Source organism: Ochotona princeps, chromosome 26 (genome assembly GCF_030435755.1).
Source record: "Ochotona princeps isolate mOchPri1 chromosome 26, mOchPri1.hap1, whole genome shotgun sequence".
Taxonomy (NCBI): Eukaryota; Metazoa; Chordata; class Mammalia; order Lagomorpha; family Ochotonidae; genus Ochotona; species Ochotona princeps.
The window spans coordinates 19,911,731-19,938,093 of NC_080857.1; the positions used below are offsets into that span (position 1 = coordinate 19,911,731).

The following is a 26,363-nucleotide window of genomic DNA, read 5'->3' on the forward strand; positions in this document are numbered from 1 at the left end:
GCTACTCAGCAGGAAGTTATTTTCCATGGCTCATCCTGTGGGCTTGTGTTTCCTTGGCCCTGGGGCTGAGCTGCCCTTCTGGTGGATGCCTTGGGAGAGGTGGTGTCCTCCAGGAAGGGTTATTTTCTGAGAAGTTAGTGGAGTGGGTCCTCTGTATCCTTGGGTTGCACATCTGCAGATTTAGCCAGTTGTGGACTGAAAGTATTCAGGGCAGGGGGGAGTTCCATCTATCTTATACATGTATAGACCTTTTTTCTTGTCATTATTGCCCAAACAATACAGCATAACAACCATTTCCATTGCATTTGTTATTGTGATCTAGAGATGATTTAAAGGATATGGGAAGATGTGTGTAGGTCATATACAGATAGTTATTTAAAAAGCTCATGGGAAAATGGAATTAAAAGATGTTTATTTTGATGCAAAAGAAATTTGAAATTCACATGCAGCTTTTCCACTGTATGCATTTCCATGAACTTTTTGAAAGTCCTTGCTATGGCACTGTCTTCTATAATGAATGTTTGCATTCATGGGCTTGGTATCTGGGAGGTCCTAGGACTGATTCCTGTGGGGACTGAGGGACGACTGTCCTTCTTACCCCCTGGCAGCTATCCTGCTTTGCTGTCATTGGAGTGTGTGTGTGTGTGTGTGTGAGCGAGAGAGCAATTATGTGTTTTCTACCTGTGGTTTGCCTTCTGTCCCTGAAGGTAAGGGGACATAAGGTACAGAGTCTTCAGCTTTGTGCCTTGTCTAGTGTGGGGTACCCAAGCATGATGGGCCGCATCAAGGTGCCATTCAGGAGGGTACTACATCCCTTCTGGACAGCCACATCCTGATGATGGAACAGCTGAGCCCACCTGGCTGTGGCTGCAGCCTGTGACATCCCTGGAAGGAGTCTTTGACTAAAGACTTGGTGAAAACTGCACAAAGACAGTCAAGTGGGGCTAGGACTCAGTAGCAGGTAACTGATGTTTAGGTGCCTCAACTGTGAGCAGACAAAGCACAATAAATAGTTCACAGGGTGGCTCTTTGTCAGCCACCGGTTACCTCCCTGAGAGCATGGTGATGCCTTCAGCCAGGTGGCTGAGGGGCAGGCCTTGTTTTGGCACTGACCCTGGTGTTTGTGACCTCCAGTCTATCCCCAATTCTCTGAGTTCTTAAGTAGTGTCTTCCTGCAGCCACCTTAGATCTTCAGATGCTTGTTTCAAGGCCAGGGTTTCATGGCCACATTGGTGGACATCTGCCTGCTGTTATTCTGAGTGCAGACACTAGAACACAGTGACTGCATCTCTGTAGCCTTTTCTATTTCTCTGGTTGCTTGCTGGATCCAAGTAACTGTTGGGGATGGAAGAGTGGCTGCTTTCTGAGGTTAGCTGTTCACGTGATGGAACTGTCACTGCATTTCAGGCACAGTTTTCCTTGGGCTGCTTTATCAGTGAAGCTGTATTTAGCATACTGGCTTGGGAGGGAGGAGAGCAGCTGAGAGGTGAGTACCAGCTAGAGAGTCATTCTCCTTATTTCACAGATCAAAACCAGACAGAAGTCCATCTATGGTTATCTTATTGCCCAGATTAAGTAAATGATACCCTGACTGCAGTGGCCTGAAATTTTAATTTTTCAGTTGTATCATGCCTGTTTATGGGTAAACTCAAATTTGCAAGTATCTAACTGCTTGCTTCTGTCCCTCTGCCCCACAATACCTTGGTGGATTGATCGATTGAATGATCTGTCAATCCATCCATCTCTCCATCCCCCAGTGGATCTATTCATCATTATACCCATCCTTCTGTTTGCTATTCCTTGAATCCAGTGAGGGATGGCAAGTTCATGTATTTAAAGGGATCAGGCAGGTAAAATACCCAAGCAGAATGAGATAGGTAAAGACAGTAGGGATTGGTGGGGAGTTTAGTGAGCAAGAGAGAACAGATCCCTGGCCTGAGTTTCCTCTTGGGTTTGGTTTGTGATTCCTGGCAACCAGCGAGAACCCCCTCTATTTTATAAGTATTTGAACTCAAGCCACCTAGGGGTGTTTGGGTGGGACCATTGGGCTCTTCCTCAGCTTTAGAGAGTCTATAGTTCTTCCACCTGCTGAATTACTTCTAAAATGGCCACAATGACCACAGCTAGGTCTATGTGAAGCAGGGAGACAGGAGCTTCCTTTGGGTCATTCATGGGGGCACAGGGACCCATGGCCTTGGGCCATCCTCTGGTGCTTTCCAGGCCATTAGCAGAGAGCTGGTGGGAAGTGAAGCAGCTGGACTCAAACTGGCACCCATATAGGGTGCCAGTGCTTCAGGTAAAGAATTAGCATGCTGTGCCACCATGCTGGTCCTGAATTAGGGCTTCTTCAAGTTTAAATAGCAACAAAATCCAAATACCTAATCACTGAGAAGTTTGAATGGACTCAGCTCTTGTGACAAGGTCTACAGGCTCAGAACGTCGTCTGGGCCCCCTCCTCTCCCTTTCATCATGCAGCTCCTCTTCCCTTTATGTTGGTCTCCACACAGACATGCCTGCTGTGTGGGTGGCTCCTGGAAGTCTTAGGTGCACATTCATCCCTGCTTCTCCATGTGCAGGGAAAGCTGTTCTTTGTCCCAGACCTTCCAGGATCAACTCTGATTGGCCTGCCTTCGACAATACTTGTGTCCTTGAACCCATCATGAAGGTCTGGGACGGTGACGATTTTCTCACCAGCCAAAGTGGGTCCTAAGGCTGTCTTTGGAGTTGAAGAGGAGATTTTGCTTGAGTGATGGTGAAGGAGAGGTGGTTTGCCAGAGGAGAATGGAGGTAATTGTTATCAGAAGGAGGTTGAAATGGAAGGTGGACAGACAGGCACATATGCTCATCATGGAGCAGAAATGTTGATAGGAAAGGCTGGATTCTTGAGGGGGTCTTGCTTTGGCTTAGCACCCATGCTGACATCCCACATTTGTGCTGGTTTGAGTCCTGGCTACCCCACTTGCAGGCTAGCTCCCTGCTAATAGCCTGGAAAAAGCAGCAGAAGATGGCTCAAGCACTTGGTCCCCACCACCCAAGTGAGAGACTCAGAAGAAGCCCCTGGCTTAAAAATAGCACAGCCCTGGCCATTGTGGCCATTTGAGGGGTAAACCCACAAGTGAGATCTCTCTCTCCCCCTTTCTCCTTCTTTCTAACTCTGCCTTTAAAATAAATGATCTTTGAATAACAACAGCAAAAACAACTGCATTAGGAATTAAGGCCTGGCAGCTCATGCTTTAGCCCATGCCAAAACCCCATGTGGCCCCCTGGTGTGAGTAGGGGCACCTCTAGCATCTATTGCTCAGCTCCATCTTCCACAGGATGCGTCCTATGGGCACAGGCCACTGCCCTGTCTCCTACATCCTCCCAGAACTGTGAATTTCCAAGGTCTTAGAAGTTTGGGGAGAAGGCAGCAACCCAAGAGGGTCCTGCTGAGTAGTCTGTGAATGTCCAACCCATTCTGCCATTGTTGGAGAAGTCGCCAACATGAGGGGTTTGCTTTGAGCAATGCCAGCTTGAGCTCTGAACTCAGCTATGCTGGTCCCATGACTTGGCCCAAAGCAGGAGCTGAGCGAGGCCCTGGAAGAGCTGTCATTGGCATTTGGAGCCTTTGACTTCCCACTCTGGGCAGAAGCTGCTGGAAGGGGAGAGGGACCAGATTGCATCCTCAGCAGCTGGCAGCCCTTGGGGCAGCTTAGTGGAGACCCAGAGTTCTCCACTGGGACTCTGGTCCCAGAGAATAAATTATGCAGATGTCAGATCTGACCTTGATCACAGGTAACCCTCACTGCCAGAAATACCAGCTCTTTTCAGATTGAGCAACAATTTTCTCTGCTATCAAGGATAATTTTAACTGTATCCTCCCTTGGGTTTTGTTTGTTTGGTTGTTGTTGAAAATATGGCTACTAGAATGCAGAATATTAAAAGGAAAGTAACAAAAGGGCAAATGGAACTTCTAGGAGGATATATTATAAGAGTGTTAGAAACTACCAAAAAGAAAAAACCTTTTAGTAGAAGTAGAATTATTTCTAACAAAAGGCCTCTATCTTATTTGCTGCAACAACCTAATAAGATTGAGAGGCAAGGGTAATTTTTTAAATATTCATCATTTTTATAGATAGAGAAATGATAGTTACAAGAATTGGCAATGTCTCCCAGTTACTGAGAGAAGTGAAACTAGAACCCAGGTCTATAAACAACTAGTTTTATTTATTTAAATACATTTATTCAATTGTGTTTGTTTTGTTGAGAGAGAGAGAGAGAGAATGAATGCACGAGTGAAGGAATGCACAGGGGCTTCCCTGTCTGCTGGTCTGCTTCTCAAATACCTGCAGTGGTCAGGGCTGGGCCAGAGCTGGGCTGGGGTCAGAGCCAAGTATTTGAGAACTGAATCCAGGTCTTTCATCTGGGTAGCAGAAACCAAATTATTTGAGCCATCTCTGCTGCCTCCCAGGGTATGCGTTAGCAGAAAGTAGAGTCAAGAATCAGAGCCAGGAATTAAATCTAGGCAGCCCAGTGTGGAGTGGGAGGTTCTTCACTGCTGGGCCAAGGACCTACTACATTATAAGTTCATGTGAAGCTTTCTTTTTCACTTGACTAGGTGAAAAAGAATGTTTACTAGGAAGAACAAAGAAAATATTTTTTTAAAATTATAGAATCTGGTGACTCAATCTAAGAATAATTCTAAAACCAAAATGTCATTAATAAAATTATACCTTTTTATAGAATTTCAGCCTTCTAGCATGTATCACTAATTAATTTACAGTTTTGTGAATATTTTGATTTAATCCTTAATTCATGAAGCATTTACTGTGTAACTACTATATGTCAGGTCTTATATTGAGAATATGAAGATGGAGGAGACAAGAATTTCCACCTATATTTGTTTTGCTGTTCACCAATACACCCCAAAGCTTAGTGGCTTCAAATAGCAGCCCTTTATTTATTTACTTTATTATTATTTTGCAGATTGCCAGTTGGATTTGGGCTCAGCAAGGTGGTTTTTTCAATCTTGACTGGGCTCGCTTTTTTGTCTAAGGTCCACTCCTGGAAAGATCGTGGACTGACAGATTTTAGAATGGAGATGCTCCATCTGTTTGTTTTGAACTTTGTCCAAGATACTTCAGTGATGAAATTCAAGTGACTCATGATATTATAGTAAGATGAAAACTCTGGTTTCTTTGATTTTCGCTGTGTTTTGCTCATCTACAAGATGGGAAGGCAGAAGGATTCATATTGGAGATTATTGACTTCAACCTGCAGCCTAAATGGAAAGTAACATGCATTTGTTTGTAAGAGTGGGAGAGATGGTGGATGTAGCCCAAATTTGTGCAAAAGAAAGATTTATAGGTCACGTTCTATGTTCTTTTTGTAGAGATAAGATGAGAGTCCTGTTTCTGGACCTTGTTATGACCAGGAAACTTTGACCACTTCTCTACATTTTTGGGTATTTGCTGGGGGACCTCCTGAAACTTCAGTTTGCAGGGGTCAGTCTGTATCAGCAAGCCCAGTCAACCTCTCTGATCCCTGCGTCTTAAACAAAGGCTGATAATATTGGCTGACACCTAAGTCATGTTAAATTGGTTATTAACTGTGAGTGATGGAACCCAAACAGCAGAATAACACCAGTAGTGTGCAGGTTGTAAGCTGTCATTTACTGGGCATTCACTGTGTGCTGGGCCAACAGTGACATGCCTTTTGTTTTTTTTTTTTTTTTCCTTGTGACATGTGGGCCCTGCAAAGTTAGTTCTTCTAATCAGGGAATGGAAGCTCACACAGATACTAAGAGATGGAGCTGAAATTTGAAAGCAGAGCTGGATGGCTCCAGACCCCATTCTCTTAGATACCATATGGTTTGTGTGTTAAATTTTTGTCAGAAAGTAGGACTGCCTCAGTGTTCTTAGAACAGAACCATGTCCACTCTACCCCAGCTATGACTGTTGCTTGCCAATCATCAAATGTAGTACACTAGAGCTCACTTTGGACTGACCAAAAAATGGTCCCTTTAGGATCCTTGCAACTGATGAATGTGTTTCCTTACCTGGTAAAAGGAACTTCACAGATGTGACAGAGTTAAGGATTGTGAGATGGGGAGTTATAATGGATTATCTAGGTAGGCCCAGTGACATCACAAGGGTCCTTATGAAAGGGAGGTGGGAAGCGTCAAAGCGGAAATGACTGTGGAAGTGGAAGTCAGAGTTAACACAAGGGGGAAGCGCCACCAGGTAGGAACATGAACAGCCTCTAGAAGCTCAGAAGGTCTTTGCAGCAGATTGTGTCTTAAGAGTTTCCAGAAGGAACCGGCTCTGCTGAAACTTTGCTCTGAGCCTGGTAAGACTTGTTTGGATTTTTTGACCTCCAGACTTGCAAGCTAATAAACCTATGTTGTCTTAAGTCACTATGTTTGTGAGGATTGGTTCCACCAGCAATAGTGAACCAACACATCACCTTTCCTGTGTACTGTTGGCTGTTCTTAAGCTCCACCAAGCAGTGGCTCCTCCTCTCTTGGGACCCACACACCCCGACCTACTACTGCAAAGATCAGTGCTGTGTGTTGGACCTCCTCTGGTGGGGGAATAGTTTTACATGGAATTATTCACACACCCAAAGCCATGTTTTTGACCTTTGATCCTGCTGACTGCCTGGCGGGGACTGGTGGTAGTTGTATGGTAGTGGGGAAATCACAGCCACTGGTGTTGGGCTCTTTGTGTATGTGTTTGTGTTTTAAATTCATTCTCTTCCTACTCATCTGTGTGGACAGATGAAAAGTCCCTGGGACAGACAGTATTGTCTGGGAGTTAATTTACGGGCTTCTCTTCCAACCTCGCTGATGGCAGTGAGGGGAAGGTGACACAGAAGAGCTGATGCTTACTGACCTCTCAGCGAGGTTCTCCTTTGTTCTTGTCAGCGAGCTCTGAGGAAAGTTCTTACATCTCCATTCTACAGTGATTCTCACTCAGCTCATCAAGTCAGTCACCAAGACAACAAGGAGTTGGCACTCAAACCTAGTACCTTAATGTCACACCCCAGACCTTCCCCAAAGCACCCTACTGCCTTCAACATGGGGTATGCAGTAGGCACTCCTTAAATGTTAGCTGGCCAGGTGAGTTAGTGATCACCACTCAGTTAGGGTCAGAAGCAGCTTCCCAGGCGCCATCCACAGGAGACCAGGTGCACTCTTGGAATCAGCTAAGACAGCAAGGCATTTCTCCTGCAGGGCAAGCATCACCTGGAGCTGGCTGTGTCACTTAACTTCCACATCTGGACCCATGGGCAAGTCCAACTAAATTCTTGTTGAGTGTACCAGCATCCTCAATGATGCAAAGCTGCAGGCAGAGAGAGAGAGAGAGTCAGTCCCTCCCTTCCCATGGGACATTCTCGACTGCTCTTTGGATGCTCCGAATAGCATGATCCAGGATGGATGCTGGGTGCAACCTTGTTAATTTCCTTTCTTCCTTCCTGTTTCTGGATAGGGAAGAGGAATGAGGGTAGAGTGTGAGGATGGAGATAAAATTAGTGTGAAGCTGCAGGGGAGCCCATATGGCCTTTGCCTGCCTGGAAATTACCAGTGCCCTTAATTTATTGGCCACATGTGCGATGCTTCCTGCCTTTTGCCTGCTTTTATGTCTTGCTTTTACAAGAGAGATACGAATTTACCACCAGTGATGAGCCTCATGCCAGGTGACGAATCGGAAGCAAGTGACCTCGGCTGCCTCTCCCCTCCTGCTGTCTCGGGGAATGCCTTAGTGGTCCTCTTCACCCGGACATCCATGTGGGCATCGCTGCCATGTCAAATGGCCTCCTGGCTGCTGGTGACACTGGCTTTCCTTTCCCTCCCAAATCCCCTTCAAGTTAAGACTTCATTTGCGGCAGTGGTCAGAGCAAGGCAATTTTATTGATTTTCCTTCTTCTGTTCTCAATTTCCCATACATTAATTGGGTCTAATCATGTTTGCTGTTCATCTTTAGGGGAGAATAAACTTGGAGTGTGAAGGGGAAGGGCAAAGAGTGTTTTTGACTGGCATAGAGTGTTTTCATTTTAGTGGTGCAGACATTTTTAACGTGACCTGCAGTTCTGTTCAGCAGTGTCTTTAAATTTTTTTTTTTAAAGAACATTCTTTTACAGGTATTTTCGCCTTTCTATAAAATGCTCTGAGGCCTACTGCCCTACAGAAGGCCCTTTAGAGGGTTGGGAGAGGGAGAATCAGGTCAGTTCTCCTGATTTGGACCCATATTCCTTTGGGTCACTGGATACCACCTGTGCAGTTCCGGTCTTGTGAGGTCTCAGCCAGCAGGACCATGCAGGGTGGGAGCTGTTGGGTCTGCAGCTGCCAGTTCTGGGGAGTGCTTGGTTGCCTGGGGACCTAGATCTGGTTGAGAGTCATGGGGACCAAGGCCAGGAGGCTGTGCTGAGCCGGCTTCCAGTGGCCAGAGAGTGCCAGGAACAAAGTGTGGGCTATTTTGGGCTGTCTGGTGGCAGCTCTGGGGTGTGTGTGCGCGCGCACATGGACATGCTCATGACTGTGGTTTTGCTTCCAAGCATGGCCCAGCTCCAGGTTTTGCTACAGAAAGTTCCCTCCCTCTCCTTTTTTTTTTTTTTGCCCCCCTCCCTCCCCAGTCCTTCCCTTCTCTGTCCCTGTCCTTGCCTTCCTCTTCCCCTTCCAAGTTTTCTTGTGACTGCCCTAGAGGGGTCCATGCCCTTAGGCATGTTTTATTGAAATGCAGGTGTCCCAGTCTGAGTCTGTGATTCCAGGTTGGCTCCGTGGGGAGGAGTAGGGGGTCTGTGTTCCAGCTTCGTGGGTGGTCAGTCCACACTGTGGCCAAATGGCACCATGTCCCAGGACCAGCTAGTTCTCTGAGCAGCACGAGCTTCCTGCACTTTGTCTCACCTTAGCTTCTTCCACCAGACCTGCCTCAGAGTTGCCTGCTGGAGTGGATTCAAGTCTGGGACATTCCATTGCAGAAGAAAGGAACTGGCTGTGAGGCTGTGTGTGCTCGTGGGGAATTAAGACCTATGGACTTGGCTGACCTGTGTTCTAATCCCAGTTCTGACTCTTAGTAGCTGCTGCATCTGTCCCAGTGAGAGTGCATGTATGTGAGTGGTAGCCCAGGACAGACCTGCTCAATAAATGATGCTCTGATGGTGGAGACTGGTGCTGGCTCTGTCTGAGCTCCCAGGACTCCTCTGTAGGGTCCCCAACCCCCAGCCCAGGAGAAGCTTGATTTCAGCACAGGGTGTCCCACACATTTGCCCTGCTTTTATTCTTGTCACAGGAAGACAGGATCATGTTCCTGGCAGGGTCCCCCTGGGCACCACTCTCCCCCAGCACTGAGCACTGCCTCAGTGTCAGCAAAGAGACTGTGGGGCCCAGGTCAGGAGCACGGCTTTGGGGCCAACCTTTCAAGGCTGGAGAAACCAGCATTGCTTTATAGATCTGTGAGGGAGGTAGCGACCCCAGGCAATGAGTAAAAGTGAGGCTGATGGAGACAGCTGTCATGAGCAAGAGGGGCATGGAAGCAGCAGGGGCAGTGGTGTAGGAGGTGGGTGGAAGAGGGGAAAAGGCTAGGTGGCTTTCACATGGTATGAAAGAGTTAAGGTTCCAGCAGACAGCAGCGGATTCAGGTGGAGTAAACCAAAGGCTGTTGACAGCAGGACTAATCGTGGACATGTGGGCAGGGCTGCGTAGAAGGGATTGCACAGAAGCTGCAAGGCTAGGTCGGGGGGAAGGTTGCTGGGATCACAGAGCTAGCTGCACGGGGAGGAGCCATGACCTTCAGTCCGCAGTCGCAGCTGTCCCACAACGACCCAGCAAGGGGTCGTCTCTCTCCTCGCTTTCTCTGATGTGCCACTGGCATCTGGCAAGGTCGCCGGAGACAAAGAGAAGGGAGTGAGTGACTGACCACTCAGGACAGACCCCTGGAACACTAAGCAGGGAGAACTGGGGAGAATCTAGAGAAGCCCATGTGAGAGGCCACACAGAGAGGTGTTGGGGGGGCTGTGCGATGGGGACAGGGGACATTTTGGGGACCCACAGGTAAAGAGCTGAGGTTACTATGGGGAAGCTGCCAGAACCAGTCAGGCAGAATAAGTGATGTCTTGAACTCATGGAGGTACACACCCTGGGGAGTGACATCTTAGCCTATTGCTCTATGATGCTGGACAAACTGGAGCATATTTCTGAGTCTTTGTTTTCTCATCTGTAAAATGGACACAATAACAGCAGTATTCAGTACCTCATCATAGGGTACAGTGAGATCCCAAAGTACTCAGTGAGGTGTCTGGTATGCTGGCTCAGTAAATAAAAAGGAGAGAGAGATGGGCTCACAAGAAAGTGTCCAACTGAGAAACCGCCATGTCTTGTGAAAGATTCTGTGAGGACACTAAACCATTAGTTTAACCAGCTAACTCTTAGTGAGTGCCTACCATATGCCAGACTCAGTCTGAGGCACTGGAAATCTAGGAGTGAAGGGTTGTCATATTGAATGGGAAAGGTAGGTGGCACGTAAACATGTGACCATGTGAATAAATAATTGTTGATGCTGGCATGGTGCTAAGAAGGCCATAAGCCAAAGTGATGGATGAAGAAGCAGGTGGCGTCAAGGAGGAGCTGGGCACATGTTTCTGAGGTATGGGGAGTGAGCAGAGTCCCAGAAGAGTAGAAGCAACCAGCCCTATCTGGGTGAGAGAATAGCACAGTTGCTAGAGGATGCTGCAGGTTGACTGATTCATCTGCTGAGGTCAGTCCCCAAAGTCATGGGTTCATGGCAGAAAGAGGATGCAAACATTCGTGGTGGAGTACCCAGGGAAGACTCCTGCTGCCTCAACATCAAAGGGACAGAGCTACACCCTTAGGTTCCTTGTCTCTGGCCATGATGGAACAGAGCCAAATGGCAGAGCACATATTAGACCCTGTGTCATGCTGTTTGGACTTCCAGCCCAGAAACTGTGAGCTGAGGAAAGCCTTTCTCTTCACAAAGTGGCCTGCCTTGGGAATTGCAGGATAATCCTTCAGAATGAGTTAGTATCAGGGAGCATCAGGTGCCAAGGCCCTGAGCAAGGAGGAGGTTGGGATTTGCAGTACAGACAGGGAGCATGCAGTTGATGCTGGCCTCTCTCCCCCTGGAGGTGGATGCAGTTGTTAAGTGGAAAGCTGATAACCTCCATATGTACCCAGGGGCCTCCGTACATGCGCAATGACCATTAGCTGTTTGATATTAGTATTACTTGTTTAAAAATTATTGTAGAAAAGGAAGGCATCAATAAGTGGGTGGATACAATGCCCAGTGGCCCACATCCATTGTCAAATATTTAATGTAATTTAATGTAGAGGTGGGATGGTGCAGAGTAGTGAGGAGTCCAGGTTCTGAAATGAGACTGGCTACTTCAAATCCTGGCTGGGCTAACTTATTAAGTCACCTTGGGTCAAGGCTTAAGCTTGCCAAACCTTGGCATCTTCATCAGTGGAGGCATAGTATGGCATCTTGCTCAGAGGGTTGTTGTAAAGAGGAGATGCATTCCTATCCTTAATCCTGAGCACTCAGGATGGTGCCTGAGCCACGGTGAGGCTGCCTGGGTGCTGCGGGGATCATCAGCACTCAGCAGTGGATGTCGGGCAGATGCAGGGCTGCAAACCAGGGACCCTGCTCTCCAGGAGCTCACAGCTGAGCTTGGTGCATGCTCTTCAAGAGTGGGATGAGCAGCGCAGGATGGTCACTGGAGGGGCTAATGGGGATCCAGAAAGTGGTGTGGAAACAAGAAAATGAATACTAACCAGAACTGATGCAACCCTGTCCCTCGGAGGCAAACATATTCCACTCTGTGGGCAGCAAAGCCTGGCTTCAGCCCTTCCCACATGGTTTTTGGAAAAGCTTCTTCTCCCCCAGCCCAGCATGTGCTTGGGCTGGGTTCTTACCCCTTGTATCTGTCAATAAGCTGTTTTCCTGGTGTCTTCATAAGCAGGGTGTATGGCCTGCTGGGGGCACTAGGAACATGGGTGGTGAACAGACAGAGCCAGACCTGTGTTCTGTTAGCCCCTGCAATACCCTTACCCGATCATCTTCATCTTCCTCTCACCCCTCCCCCGCAGGCCTGAGAGGCAAAGGGGTGGGGGCTAGAAGTCAGGGGCAGCAAAGCGAGGAAGAAGTAAGGGCAGTGTTGATGGAATTAACCAGAGTCCTGTGTGTCTGGCAGCTGGCAGATTCTTCTGGTAAGATAGATAAGTGAAACCTCTGCAAGGTAATTATTAGAGAGCATAAATTCCCCAGATGACCTGTCCTCAAAACAGATATTGATGGCAGTGGGGCATTGCTGGAGGCCTCTCTCCTTCCACCTGCTGTTGATTGCCACCTCCCCACCTCCTCCTCCCAACTCTTCCTGCTTTGGTGCTTCTTCCTCTCATCAGCTGTCCAGCTGTTGTGCCTTCCCTGTGGGTCCTGCTCACATTAGCTCTTCTGGATCTTTCTTTTTGTTGGCCTCCTGGTCTTCTTACTGATGGGGGTCCAGAGGACAGCATGGCTCCTTTGCAGTTGTAGTTCAGCAGTGCTGGTAGTAGAGGGAGAGCCTCCTAGGAGGAGAAATTTCCTAAGAACACAAGGCCTTGAGCTACATTTGGTTCTGATCCCCAGAATGAACATGTGTCAAGTGCATGGCAATCAGGGTCAGGCCCTGCGAAGGGCAGGGCTGTACCTCATCCCAGGGATGGAAAGAATGTGGATGGGGTACTTGGCTTGGGCCAGCAGGTCATTGGCACCTCTGTTCTTTGGGTACTTCCTGAGGCCATTTTTTCTTTTATTCTCCCAGGCAGTTCACACTTTGGCTGATAGTCTCTCAATATTTGGTCACTGCAAAAGGAGGATGGGGCAATGAAGAAGCAGGGCCACCTGAGGCAGCCTCTTTGGTCCTTAGGCATTCATTTCTGGTCCCAGCCCTGCATCCTGATTCTTGATCATTCTGGGCATGTCTCCCTTAGGAGTCTAGTTACAGCCACTGCTGTCCTTGTCCAGGGAACTAGTTCTCACTTAACTCTGACCCCAAACGACTCCTCAGAAGGATGGCCTGATCACTGATCAGCCAAGCAGGACCACCTTTGAGAAGGGGAGCTGTGAGTGTAACTGTTCTGGAACCCTTGATGTGAGAGCCAAGACTCTTCCATGCAAACAGAGTTGGTTCCTTTCAGATTCTTTGCCGGGGAGGGTGTTGGGAAGCTTTAGGTGTACCAACATTTTTATACCTGGTGATGACTTAAAAGTTTGAACTTGGCTGCCCTTTCCCCTTGATTTGACAGATTAGAGCCAGTGACCCAGATTTTGTGGGTATCCTTGCTGAAAACCCATACTGAACAAGTTCCCACTTCTTCTGGGAATCCAGGTCTGGAGCTTCTCCCACCACCTGGTCAGGGATGAACCCCCAGATCCCCATGCCCTGGGATGATTGCAAGACAACTGGGGGCTATAACATGTCTGTGAACCCAGGACAATACTCTGGTTACTTCTGGAGCAGGCAGAGGTGGATGGGCAAGGCAGGGAGGTGTTGAGGGATAAGAGGAGTAGATCGGACCTGTGGTATGCCTGGCCATAGCTAAAGCTCTTACTTGGGGAGAGGGAATGAGGCAATATCCTCCTTGGTAGAGAGCACTCGATTGGGAGGGCAGCCCTCTCCATTCCCCAGCTGCCCCAGCAAGAGCCTTTGACTCAACAAGAGGAAATTAGGATTGGGTGATCCATCAAAACATCCTCTCACCCACTGGCCAATAGCATTTGCTAAATGAATAAGCACTCTCAGGGGAGGCTAAAAAAATTAATTTCCAGTGATGAGTTTTGCTTACTGTAGTTAACAGTAATTATTAAATAAGTAGAGTGAGCAAGTGGTTGTTTTCCTGGTTATTAACTGTATTTATGGGTTTTTATTAAGTTGTAGCAAGCTGAGATAATTATAAAACTATCTGCTTACGAGGTATGCCTGAGGGTCTCCTATTCTATTTATTTCATTCCAAAGGTGGAGTGCTTTCATTATTCAAAGCTTAAACTATCAAACAGGAATCAGCACACTTTTCCTATAAAGGTTCGAGTAAGTAGATATTTTATACCAATCATGCCATATGGTCTCTGGGAGCTTGAGTGGTCCAAGGATGTCCGTGGATGTCTGAAATTGCAGACAGTACTGAATCCTTGGTAGACTAGGGCTTTTCTATAGATACATACCTACAATAAAATTTGATTTATACATTAGGCAAGTAAGAGATGAACAGTAATAACTAACAGCAAAACAGAAGAATTATGATAATGTATTGTTACCATGATCTGATAACTGAAATGTAATGGGTAGGTAGCGTGTATAGGGTAGATACACCGGACCAAGGGCTGATTCATGTCCCAGTTGGAACAGAAAGAGACAGTGTAAGATATCATCACACTACTTGGAATAGCATGCAATCGAAAACTTCTCTAGAAGTTTTTATTTAATATTTGAAGTCACTATTGATTCTAGAAAGCAAGACCAATGGTAAGGGGGAGGGAATTATTGTACAAAACGCTGCTATAGTAGTCTGGAAACAACCATAGATTACACACAAGGCAGATGAATGTGCATGTCAGTCTAATCATAGAACTTTATCTGTGAAACTTTGAGGGTGGATGGGTTGGGGCCAAACAAGCGAGGGGGCTGTGATATGCAGACCCCTGGTAGAGAAGGGGTGAGATCCTGGCATGGGGAGTGTGGGCGCTGGGAAAGCGATCCTATCCCTGCTTCTCTGAGATGGGGTCTGACCTTTCATCTCTCCGCCTCTTGCTTTGCCTTGCAGTCAAAGCAGGCGTCTGATTAGGTATTCTTGAACGAACATTCTAGAATGCTTCAGTCTCTTTATGATAATCTGGCATTTCTCTTTCCCTCATTAGCAGATGTTCAGGACCACAGGGCCTCTCAGAGCCCGCTGCCCTTTGCTCACGCTGGAGGTGGAGTTGGCTTTTAAATTGCTTTACAGCATTTTGCAACATTTCTCTGTTGGTGGCTTTTCAGGCATCCTTTTCGTCAGTCCTTGTCTTGAGCTACTGAGAGGTGGCTCTGGGATAGGAAAGTTGAGCTCTGGACCATTTGAAGATTAAGCAAACTTTGCTAGTGTGTCAGTGATGCTGTTAGACTCCGAAGTGCCTCCAAGGAAAGTGTGGCTCAGATGGTGCTGCTTCTGGAGGCTCTCTGTGAAGGGGCCATGAGAGGCTGGCAGTGCAGTGTGGCCAAGAGCAAGATTGTGAACCAAGATTGCCTTAGAACAGTGTCGCATGATTCCCTGGGCAAACTGCTTAAAGCTGTTTAGGCTGTGGTATGCTAATGTATAAAAGTAGCAGAAATACTAGGATATGGCTGAGTGCAAAGTGAGAGCAGACACACAAAGAACGTACAACAGTGCCTGCCAGCGTGGCAGGTGTTCATTCCCTCAGTGCCCCTGACATCCTTCCCACTGCTGCTCCCATCATCCTGCCAGACCCTTTGGCAATCAAGCTTAGGGTGAGTCTTCCTCGTTTTTATCTCAGACTGGCTTTCCATTTTGGGATTGGAGTTGTGGGCCGTATGCTTTGTCCTTGACCTTTTATGTTAAGTAATTCTTTTTTTTAAAAGATTTATTTTTTTAAAATTTTTATTGGAAAGTTAGATACATAGAGAGGAAGAGAGACAGAAAGAAAGATCTATCCAATGATTCACTCCCCAAGCGGCTGCTGAGTTGAGTTGAGCTGAGTTGATCTGAAGCCAGCAGCCTGGAGCCTCTCTGGGTCTCCCACACGAGTACAGGGTCCCAAGGATTTGGGCCATCCTCAACTGCTTATCCAGGCCATAAGCAGGGAGCTGGATGGGAAGCTCTGGGATTAGAACCAGTGCCCATATGGGATACCAGCACATTCAAGGCAAGGACTTGAGCCGCTAGGCTTCTGTGCCGGGCCCTATGTTAAGTGATTTTTGATGAGGCAGGAAAGAAGATGATGAGTAGGGGGAAAGGTATGGAAGGGAGGATGAGGGCTTGGAATAAAGGATACACGAAGAAAGGGAATCAGACTAATTCGGGGCAAGCTCCTCACTCCCTCTGCGGGTGGAAGAAAGTGAGGCCTCCAGTCGGCAGAACAGAGCTTTTGCTGTGGTTCTGGGACACTGAGGCGAGCAGGGCAGTGTTAGCTGTTTCTGAGAGCTCACAAGTGTCCGGTTGGGTCCGTCGTGATTTTCCAGGACGTTTGTGCTCTTTCCACCACAGAACTTAAACTTGGAACAAACAACCAGCTTTTCAGTCCATCTGGCTTTGATCCAACTTTTTTGAGAAGTCGACAAGCATGTGTCTTAAACAGTGGCAGCCCCAAGATGACTTTCTTAGGAGGCTGCCAGGACAAGGTGGGGTGACTCCCAGCCTCCGGGCAGGGTCGGTGAGACCTTGCTGCTTTGTTTGGTCTGTCCTTTAGAAGGACGGCTGGAGATCGCTGGGTATGCAGGGCATTCACTCCTGCAGGCTGATTTTAAACAACTCTGACAGGAGGGCAGAGGCCCCCTAGCGAGGTCAGGACCACAGATCCCATCCCAGCAGGTGCCTGATGGGGAGACAGCGCCCTCCGGATGACCTTCAAGTTCCGATTGATTTCCTGTCAAGCAGCTGCCCCTGCTCCAGCCTGCTTCTGCCCCTGGCACTACCCACAGGCTCCAGGCTCTGCAAGGGGAGATGGATCAACTCTCTGAGAAAGAACATGCAGAAGAGGTTAATTCAGGGAGATGGAATAGGTCCATTGGAGACTGTCCTTAGCACTGTTAGAGTGCCTGAATCGGGCCTGGAATGTGCCTTTTGGGTGTGGAAAGGTGTGACTGAGATTATGAATACCATCATATATTCTCTTGTCCTATTCTTGTTCCAGGCTTTGGGGTGCACCAGTGGCATTGTGGAGCCATGAATGGGATTCAAATATGGGCATGTTGGGCAGGGAGGGTCAGAAGTAAGCGGTGCTGGTGAGTGACTCTTGCTCCCTGCGTGGGGGGCATTCTCCCACCAGCATGGATGTGTAGCCAGGCCCTGTCACACATGCCACAGATCTTGTGTTGGGTGCAAGGGATCATCTGGTGAAACACAGAAAGCAGGGACCTCAGAATGGAGTTGTGCAGAGACAAGAGAGTCAGCAGGCAACCGAAGGGCAATGTCAGACAGCAAGAGGTTAGGTAGGGCAGGAGTGGGGCGGGCGGAGCAAGGAAGACTTCTCCAAGGAGAAGCCAACTGTGAGGAGACCTGGGAGCAGCGTGTGCCAGCAAAGGTCCCAAGGGCCATCACTCTGGGAGACAGGACCAGAGAGAATACAGTGAAGATGGAGCCCAGTAGGTCAGGTGGGCAGGAACCAAGATGAAGCAGGAATGATGAGCACAGCCAGCTCAGAGCTCACAGCTGCAGCCAGGAGCTAGGATTTTAGTCAGGCTGCAATGAGACGAAGTTGGGGGATTCCAGGAGGGGAGAATGTCATGGTCTGATTTCCTTCTGAAAAGATCACTAGGGCTGTTGTGGAGGGACCTGACTCCAGAAGAGCCTGTTCCATGTGGCTGTGTTAAATGCCAGCCAAATACACCCTCCGCGGGGGAGGGCACCCAGAGCCCCAGATCCCAGCAGCGACGCTGGGGCTGAGGCTCTGTTTGCCCAAGAATTGTCTCTTGTCAGTGGTCTGCTTCTGCAGCTGATCACACCCAGGGGACAACACACGGGTGCCCTGCTCTTCACCAAGGACTCAGTCGGTGAGCCAGAGAGACTAAAAATACTTCCTCAATCAATGAAGCTTCTGTGGTGTGTGTGTGTACTAGGTGTGATTCGCCATAGATAGAGCAGACTCTTTTTTTTTTTTTTTTTTGTCCACTTTTGAAAGTTGGTTGCATCTTTAGCCTCCCGAGGAGAAATTTATTTTGTCCCTTTGGATGCCATTTGAAAGGCAAACATTGGACACAGAGAAGCTACAGGCTCCTTCCCCAAAGCTCTCTCTCCCCACCCTTCCAGGGCCCTGCACATTATTTACTGGGAAGAAGCGCCCTTCTTCTTTCCTACTCCCAGTCTCCTGTCCTTGACAGCCCCTTGACTTCAACCCTGAGATGTGTATGTCATCAGAACACCGAGTGGCAGCTCAGAAATCATGGTCAGGTTCAATATAAATTCTGTCTTGCTTAGGCAGCTTTGCATAATAAGTCCCTGAGAGGAAAAAAAAAATGTCCTCACCAGAGTAGAAGCTGGGAAAGGGATTTATTGAGGCTAGTGGGCCTGAACATCAGACTGAATAGCCTTTAAGCCATGGTGGGAATTTGACGGTTCAGATCTTTGGGCTCTACCTGGTTTTCACAAAGGCTACCCCTGCCTGCACATGCCCTTCCTGAAATACTAAGAAGGTCGGATCCACTGACGGTAGGACTACACTAAAGGTATCAGATCTTCTCCATACAGCTGCCTTAATCTGGTCTATTGGATGCTTTGTTGGGGGATAGGAACTTCCACAGGATCAATCTGATATGCATTCCTGCTGCCAGGTTAATCCAGGCCAGCTGCCTGGAACTTTTTCCACAGGAACCAAAGCAACTGAGTTCGGTCAGCTAACTGGGCCTTCCATATCTACCATGGAAACGTGGTGGCTGAAGCGCTACCACAAGGCTGTCTTGTTCATGCCCCTGTTTGAGAGGCTGGGGCTGTAATCCATAGCTTACAATGTCTCCCTATTTGTCAGATCATACCACCTGGATCACACCCCACATTTCTAGAATCAGAATTTCACAGCCTTCTCCACTGCTGATTCTTAGTTGTTCAAGAGAGGCAGTACCTCAATTATTATTTTTGAGAGTAGGGTGGCAGCAAAAGGACACAGGAGGAGCTAGTTCTTTGGGGTAGGTTTGATGTCAGCACAATAGAGGAATTAGTGAGTTTCTTGTCAAGTTCAGATGTCCATTCTGTAGCATCTTGCAGGCTAGAAACATCTTTGTAGAGGGAGAAATCAAATTCTTGAGTGTAAGAATGACCTCAGTAGGACGTGGGCACTTGTAGGATGTCTGTGGTCAGTGCCTTTGTTCCTGTACCCTGGAGAAGCCATGTCCATATGGAGCAAGCTGGAGTAGCCCAAGTGCTCTCAACTGTGACGTTCGCATTAGTTTGCCAAGGATGGCCTGGCATTTCAATCAAGCAACCCTATTTGATCACATGTGTCTGCATTCCAGTCTTGGATATTCAGCATGTGTCTAACTCTCCGTCTCTGTCTTAGCGATACTCACAGTCAAATGAAATGGCAAGACAGAGGGAGGATGGTAAGGATGAGTCAAATATAAGCAACACAGGTAGCTCATAGGGAGTGTGGCATGTGTGTGTGTTACCTCGGGGGGGGGGGGGTCTGCTGAAGCAGAGAACCTTGCTACAGAGTGGAAGAGAATCCTTTTGTTTGGGCAAAGAGAAAAGGAATGACTGTAGCTTGTGGGCATTCGTGTTGGTGTGCCAAAGGTTCTGTTTCATTCAGTTCTCTTGCACACCAGAAGCAGGCGTTAGGTTACCCACAATGCAGGTGGTAAATGTGGGCCTTGGGAGAGGAAGGATGCATAATGTGCCCAGGGTTGTTAGCAGGTCTGCAGCAGAGCCACACCCAAACCAAGCTGACTCCAAATCCCAGTTGGTCTTTCCACTCTTCCTCAGTATGGGGCTCTCTCAGAGCCTCTTGGATGGTCTGGCAGAGGGATTTGAGCATCGTTGGGAACTGCCTTGGGTTCTTTTCTGAGGAGTGAAAGATTTTTTTAAAAAAGATTTGTTTATTTTTATTGGAAAGTCAGATATACAGAGAGGAGGAGAGACAGAGAGGAATATCTTCCGTTGATGGTTCACTCCCCAAGTGGCCACAACAGCTGGAGCTGAGCCAATCCGAAGCCAGGAGCCAGGAGCCTGGAGCTTCTACCAGGTCTCCCACGCGGGTGCAGGGTCCCAAGGCTTTGGGCCATGCTCGACTGCTTTACCAGGCTTCAAGCAGGGAGCTGGATGGGAAGTGGGGCCACTGGGATTAGAACCGATGCCCATGTGGGATCCCAGCACGTTCAAGGTGAGGACTTTTACACTATCATGCTGGGCCCTGAGGAGTGGAAGATTAAAAGCTGGGTTTGAGGGAGCCTTCATTTTGTCCGGTGGGGTAAGAGTAGAACCATAATGATTATAGTCAGGAGACGGCTGCAGTGACCCAGGCTCCAGGCAGTGAGGGTGCAGGAAAGATGTTAAAGATGCTGACTTCATTTTCTTCTAAAGTTGCTAGATCACCAGCCCATATGTGCAGCTGGCTCTGAAGATTGCACATACTACCAATGTGTCATATAGACTGCATTGCTCTAATTGAACTGCCTACACTAGGTGAGGATAATGAGCTGTTTTCCAGTGGGCACCCACTATGTTTTGGGCTGTGGGATGAACCAGGACAAAGAGCAGGTCTACAGGGTTGCACCTCTAACAGCCGCCTTTCATGGTAGGGTGTTGGTGCCTGATGGCGTTTCAGTGTGTAATACACACTTAACTTGGTTTTCCTTCTTGCTTGCTTTAGAAACAATACAGTGTTTCCCCCACCTTGCCCAATATCGTCCCCTGCTTGCCAGTCATTATAGAAAACTAAACAAGAGTCAGAGCATTCCATGCCATACTTAGAATGAGGCAGGAGCATTCTGGTGTAGACGAGCTTTCATGTGTGTTTGTGGGTGTCTGTGGAGCAACTGGGGGAGACAGCAGAGAAATCAGGTGCTGAGAGAGGAGGAGGGTGTCCCTGGGGGCAGAGGGAACAAGAAATCCTGTGTGTCCCAGCGTGTTGTTTGTCTCTCTTTATCTCTGTGTGCAAATAGTCTGAGGAGCCAAGGTCATTTTTCCCCCCTTGCAGCAAAAGGGGCCCCACACAGTGGGAGTGGAGGGAAAGGAGCAGCTGCTGAGAAGGGGCCGAAGGTGGGCGGGGCAGGGACAGCCTGCCAGGGAGATATGGGGGTGGCGTTGTGTCTGGCCCTGCCCACAGCCCTAGAGTAGTGGACGACTGAGGAGGGAGCTGGCTTCCCCCAAGGCTGAGCTGTTGCACACCTGTCCTTGGCTCTGACTACAGAAGAGTCCGGATGTTTGGTTGGCATGCTGGATTGGAGGCTCATCCGAGAGAGCAGATGAGGTCGTGGAACAGCAGCTGGAAGAGGAGCAGACGGTTGGAGGGCCTGTGACAGACTCTGAAAGTCACGTCTGCAGCCTGTTGGCAGTGATTTTGGAATGGTCCCATTCCCCCAACTTTTTTTTTTTTTTAAAGATTTATTCATTTTATTACAGCCAGATATACAGAGAGGAGGAGAGACAGAGAGGAAGATCTTCCGTCTGATGATTCACTCCCCAAGTGAGCCGCAACGGGCCGATCCGAAGCCGGGAACCTGGAACCTCTTCCGGGTCTCCCACGCGGGTGCAGGGTCCCAATGCATTGGGCCGTCCTCAACTGCTTTCCCAGGCCACAAGCAGGGAGCTGGATGGGAAGTGGAGCTGCTGGGATTAGAACTGGCGCCCATATGGGATCCCGGGGCTTTCAAGGCGAAGACTTTAGCCGCTAGGCCATGCCGCCGGGCCCTTCCCCCAACTCTTGAGTCCTCTTCTAGCAGCTTGGCGGCAGGTCTGTAGGAATGCCTACCTCTCGGGGAGTTTGTGGCTCCCTCCCTGCACCTGCGCATGGCCCTGCCCCTGCTCAGGCACACCAGAACCGGCAGCCAGCACTGCTTCAATCAACAGGCCACTCGGAGAGCTGGGCAATTTGTTTGCCTGTCCTTCCTGTTTCTGATTGCAGCCTTGAGTAGCCCCAAGTCAGCTGTTGATGAGAACATCATTCTGCCATGCCTCGTGCCAGCTACCTCGAGCCCTAGGTATCGATCATGCTTGATGATCCAGGCTCCTCTGCGTGATACAGACAGGTGGCAGTTGAGACTGGGCCATGCCTGATCCAACCTAGGAGATGCTGGACACTGCTCCACAAAAATAAGTGGAATCATTTCCTGCCAGGCATTCCTTTCCTTTCCCTGTGCCTCTGCACCTTCAATGCTATTGTTATCCCTGAGACCCTATCATTATGGCCTTTTTTGTTTGTTTTTTTTTTGGTAGAAAAATCATATTGGAAAGGCCATCTGTCCTTTCTCTTGTTTAAATTGCTTTCCATGGGTTAGGGACACCTGGCCATCAATTTTCTTCTTAATAGCACAGCAAGCCCAGTGAAGATTTTGGCTAATTAACTTTTGGAGGAGGGCGCCTTGGGTTTATCAAGGAGCTTCTTTTCTCTCTTATCTTGGGAGGGCTTTAAACTTGTGTTTCCAAATCTGCCAATAGCAGGTCTGTTTGAAAGGGACTTCCCTTGGGATGATGGCAGAGGGGCTTTTGTCGAATGTTACCATTTTGCAGCTTCAGTCTTTAATAAAGTTGTACCAGTCCACAGCAGGGCTTTTTTGCTTATGTAAGAGAGAGATCAGCTAAAGAAAGATTACGTTTAAGAATATACGTCCCTCTCCCACCCCACCAGCATTTCCATTACCAATAATGCTTTATGTTATGAAAGTAGAAATCATTTGGGATTAAGTGAATTTTTGCCTGGGGGCATAGATGTCTGCCACCTTCACTTTTCATTTCTGGCAGGTTCACTTTCTTTTGAAAAAGATGTCTATTTTTCATTTTATTTTTGAGAGGGGAGAGAGAAAGAGAGGAGGGAGAGAGAGAGAGAGAGAGAGAGAGAGAGAGAGAGAGAGAGAGAGAGTGTTTCCATTCAGTTTCTCACCCCCTAAATGCCTGCACAGCTGGCGCCGGACAAGGTGAAAGGCAGGAGCCTGGAATTCCACCCAAGTCTCTCATGTTGGTGGCAGGGACTCAAGTACGTGAAGCATCACGTGCTATCTCCTAAAGTATGCATTAGCAAGATGAGAGGAAGAGCAGGGCTTGAACCAGGCACTCTGTGATGGGACACAGAGATCCTAAGAAGGGACATAACAGCTGTACCACATGGCTGTCTCAGCAAGCTCATTTTCTCACTCCTCTTGTGTGGATTGAAGCTGTTAAAATCAAGTTGCTGGCATATCACCAAAGGTCCAGTTTGAAATGCTGTTGTAGAGTTCTGCTATTTAGGCTTCCAGAAGTTTTTTTTGAAAATTGGAAACCCTGTTCTCAGTAGGTGAATTTTAGTGTATATTTTTTTCTTTCAGTCTTTTTTTTTTTTGGACCGAATTTTTACAGATCCTTTTGTTCATCTGAATTCCTGGTTTGGAAGAGTTAAGCACATCTTTTTGGACTGTCAAAAATTGGTTGGGAAACCTGATGGCTGTTTGTCACTTCAGACACCTCTCCATCAGGGGTTCTTGTTAGTTGTCTTCAATACAGGGTGGTTGGCATGGCTGGCATGGCTGGTGTGGTCAGCATGCTTGCAGAAGGGGAGTTGGAGCAGTCTGGCAACCCTACTGAGTCAGTCATCCTGTCAGGGCCAAACTGCTGGTAGAATTCTGCCCTTTGAACCACATCAGCTAGACAGAAGAGGCATAGAAGCTGATAGGACACAGGTGAACATTTTGTAGAAAATGATTACTTTTAATCAGTCTTTGTAACCTTTGTCACTAGCGTTGATTACATCAGCTTATGCATCATTCCGTTTTATAGCAACATTTCAGTGGGCTTTCACCGTCCGCCACCCCCCAAATTGTCTCCAGCTGCGTGACTGTTGTAATTCTATTATAGTTTGACTCCATCACTGCTAGGAAACTTTCTGAGCATGCTGGACCTTTCTTGGGAATGTGAGGATTTTTAGAGGTGGAAGAAGAACCACCCTTTGTTTTTCCAGATACTTGTCAGAAAGTTAATATCCACATGGTGTCTCAGAAGTTTCCAAGATTGTGTTCTTCCATAGTAAGATATTTGTTTGGGACTCTTTGATGGAATCTGACTTGTTGACTTTCTAAAAATTAGTATTGAAAAATATCATTTAAAACTTTGCTTTCTAACAAATAGTGGTGATGACATAGAGTAACTAGAAGACTGTTGCACCCTTGGTGAGAATGCTAGCCACTATGGAACATAGTGCAGTGGTTGCTTGGCAGACTCACAGTGAGGCTACCATATGAGCCAAGAATTCCACTCCTAGACATATGCCCCAAGTAATGAAGAGCAGAGACTTGGAGGGGTATTCCTGGAATCCACAGCACCACTATTCACAATATTCAAAACATAGATGAATCAGTAAGTGAAATGTGGTCTATGCGTAGGATGGAGTATTTTTCAGCCTGAATAATTTTAATAGACAGAGAAAGTAGAATGTTGGTTTCTGGGGCTGGGAAGAAGTAGAAGTGAGGAGTAAATGTTTAATGGGTTAAGTTCCACTTTTGGAAAATGAAGAGTTTTGGAGATGGATGGTAGTGTTGGTTGTGCCACCACGTGAAGGTATATAATAATACCAAACTATACACTTTGACAATGATTAAGATGGTAAATTTTATGTCTGGGAAAAACCCCAGCATTTGCTTTATCATATTGTCCTTACGAAACGTGTGATTTTACCCTAGAGACTTTTCTCTTGTAGATTTCTGCTTTATCAAATCTACATAAAGCCAGAACAAGGGGACATTCATATTGCTGCTTCAAAACGAGCTACCCTGTTTTCGCTTTGCCCCTCCAGTTCCCGTGTCACCTCCCTACCTATGAAGTTCAACTTTAACTGGCAAGATTGTTGTTACATTTCTATTTCCTTGAACCTCTTGCTAACCTCCACCATGTGCCAATATTTGTTTATTATGTTTTGATCTCACTGATTATTCTTGTACGTTGCTTCCGATCAGTTATATCAATGGCATATTTTTGATCTTTGAAAGGACACTGTTAAAATTTGCATCACCCTGTGTTTGTGGATCCCAAAGACCTGGGGACAAGTGTGTCCTGAACTTAATCAAAGATCACCACTCCAGCCAGCCATAAAGGTTTTGCTCTTTGTGTTTTAAACTCCAGCAGTTGCATTATTCTGAGCTGAACTATTATTTTAAATGGTACTCTTGTTTGTTTTCCATAAGAGGAAGTAATTTTTCTTTAAGAATGTCATTCCAAAGTGCCAGGTGTCTGTTCCTGTTTGCCTCTTTTTCTTTATCATGATTCTCTAAAGTGATACTCCACAGGATGCTCCCCGCGTTCTTACCAGCCTTAGTTTAGAGGGAGTGTTTCTCTCCCATTGTGATAGGAATCCAAGCATCTGGATGTCTGCTGGTGACAGAGGGTGGCTAAGGGACTTCTAGAAGCAAACCTCATGGAGCAGATTGTTCTGGAGAGACTTCCATTTGGAGCTTCCTAGAAGATGGACTTGTCTCTATAACTGGTGGCTTATCTTCGTGGCTCCAGAGTCTGTGTTGATGGAGTTGCTGGTTGCCTGGTGGGTAGGAAATAGAACCTGTTGGATTGAGGCCTGACGCCAAGTTTGGCTCTTGGTGTTCATTGCCTTGGTCTTCATACTTGCAGATTCTTCCCACGAGATGGGTGGAGTTGGGGGCATTAGTTTGTCTTTGGGGCTGTTTCTGTCCCCGTTGAACCACAACCTCACTCCTTTCCTCCCTCTCCCTGGCAGGCTTGGGGACCAGTTCTACAAGGAAGCCATTGAGCACTGCCGGAGTTACAACTCACGGCTCTGTGCAGAGCGTAGTGTGCGACTACCCTTCCTGGACTCGCAGACCGGTGTGGCCCAGAACAACTGCTACATCTGGATGGAGAAGAGGCACCGAGGCCCAGGTGAGCCACGCCACTCCTGCCTGGCTGGAGGTGGAGGGAGCATGGGAGTGGGGGAAGGGTAGGGGAGCAGTGCAAGATTCTCCAAGCTTTTGAAAACTCAACTGCTTTAATAGACACCCCAAGGAATGGGACAAGCAAGGGTGGGGGCTTCCACTGAAGCTCCAAGCAGGAAGAGAAGACTCTCAAGATTTTTATCCGAAAAGAGAAAACCGGCTGAGCAGGTCTCACCTGTTTGTTGTTGATCACAAGCTGGGAATCCACGTAGATCTGGGGGCAAAGGCTTTCAGTCAGTCGCTGCCCCCCAGGTCCCTTGTATCCAGGAAATGTGTGTAAAAACAGCATCATTGTCTAGGATTTTCTCTGGACCAAACAAAAACATTCCTGACAAACTCATGGGTCAGGTGGGTTAGCATGTAGCTGGGCTGTTATTGATATTATTGTTACTGTTATGAGAAGACATTAAAAAGCTTAGGTTAATTCACATTAGAAGATAATTTTGGTGAGAACAAAATCTAAAATCCATGTCCTGTGTTTTTGTAATATGCATGCCTCATGAATGCTTGCATTTACACACCAGTGTTTTAGGCTCAAAATAACAAAAACAAACAGAATAAAG

General features: G+C 47.6%; 1 protein-coding gene across 7 annotated transcripts in view; it reads left to right on the forward strand.

Moving 5' to 3' along the window:
- Positions 1-26,363, forward strand: part of DPF3 (double PHD fingers 3) — a 266,601-nt gene that overhangs the window by 98,482 nt on the left and 141,756 nt on the right. For all 7 annotated transcript variants that reach the window (XM_058655619.1, XM_058655618.1, XM_004584425.4 and 4 more), the window contains exon 2: positions 25,587-25,747. In XM_058655619.1, coding sequence (XP_058511602.1) covers positions 25,587-25,747 — 161 coding nt within the window. The remainder of the gene's footprint in view (positions 1-25,586; positions 25,748-26,363) is intronic.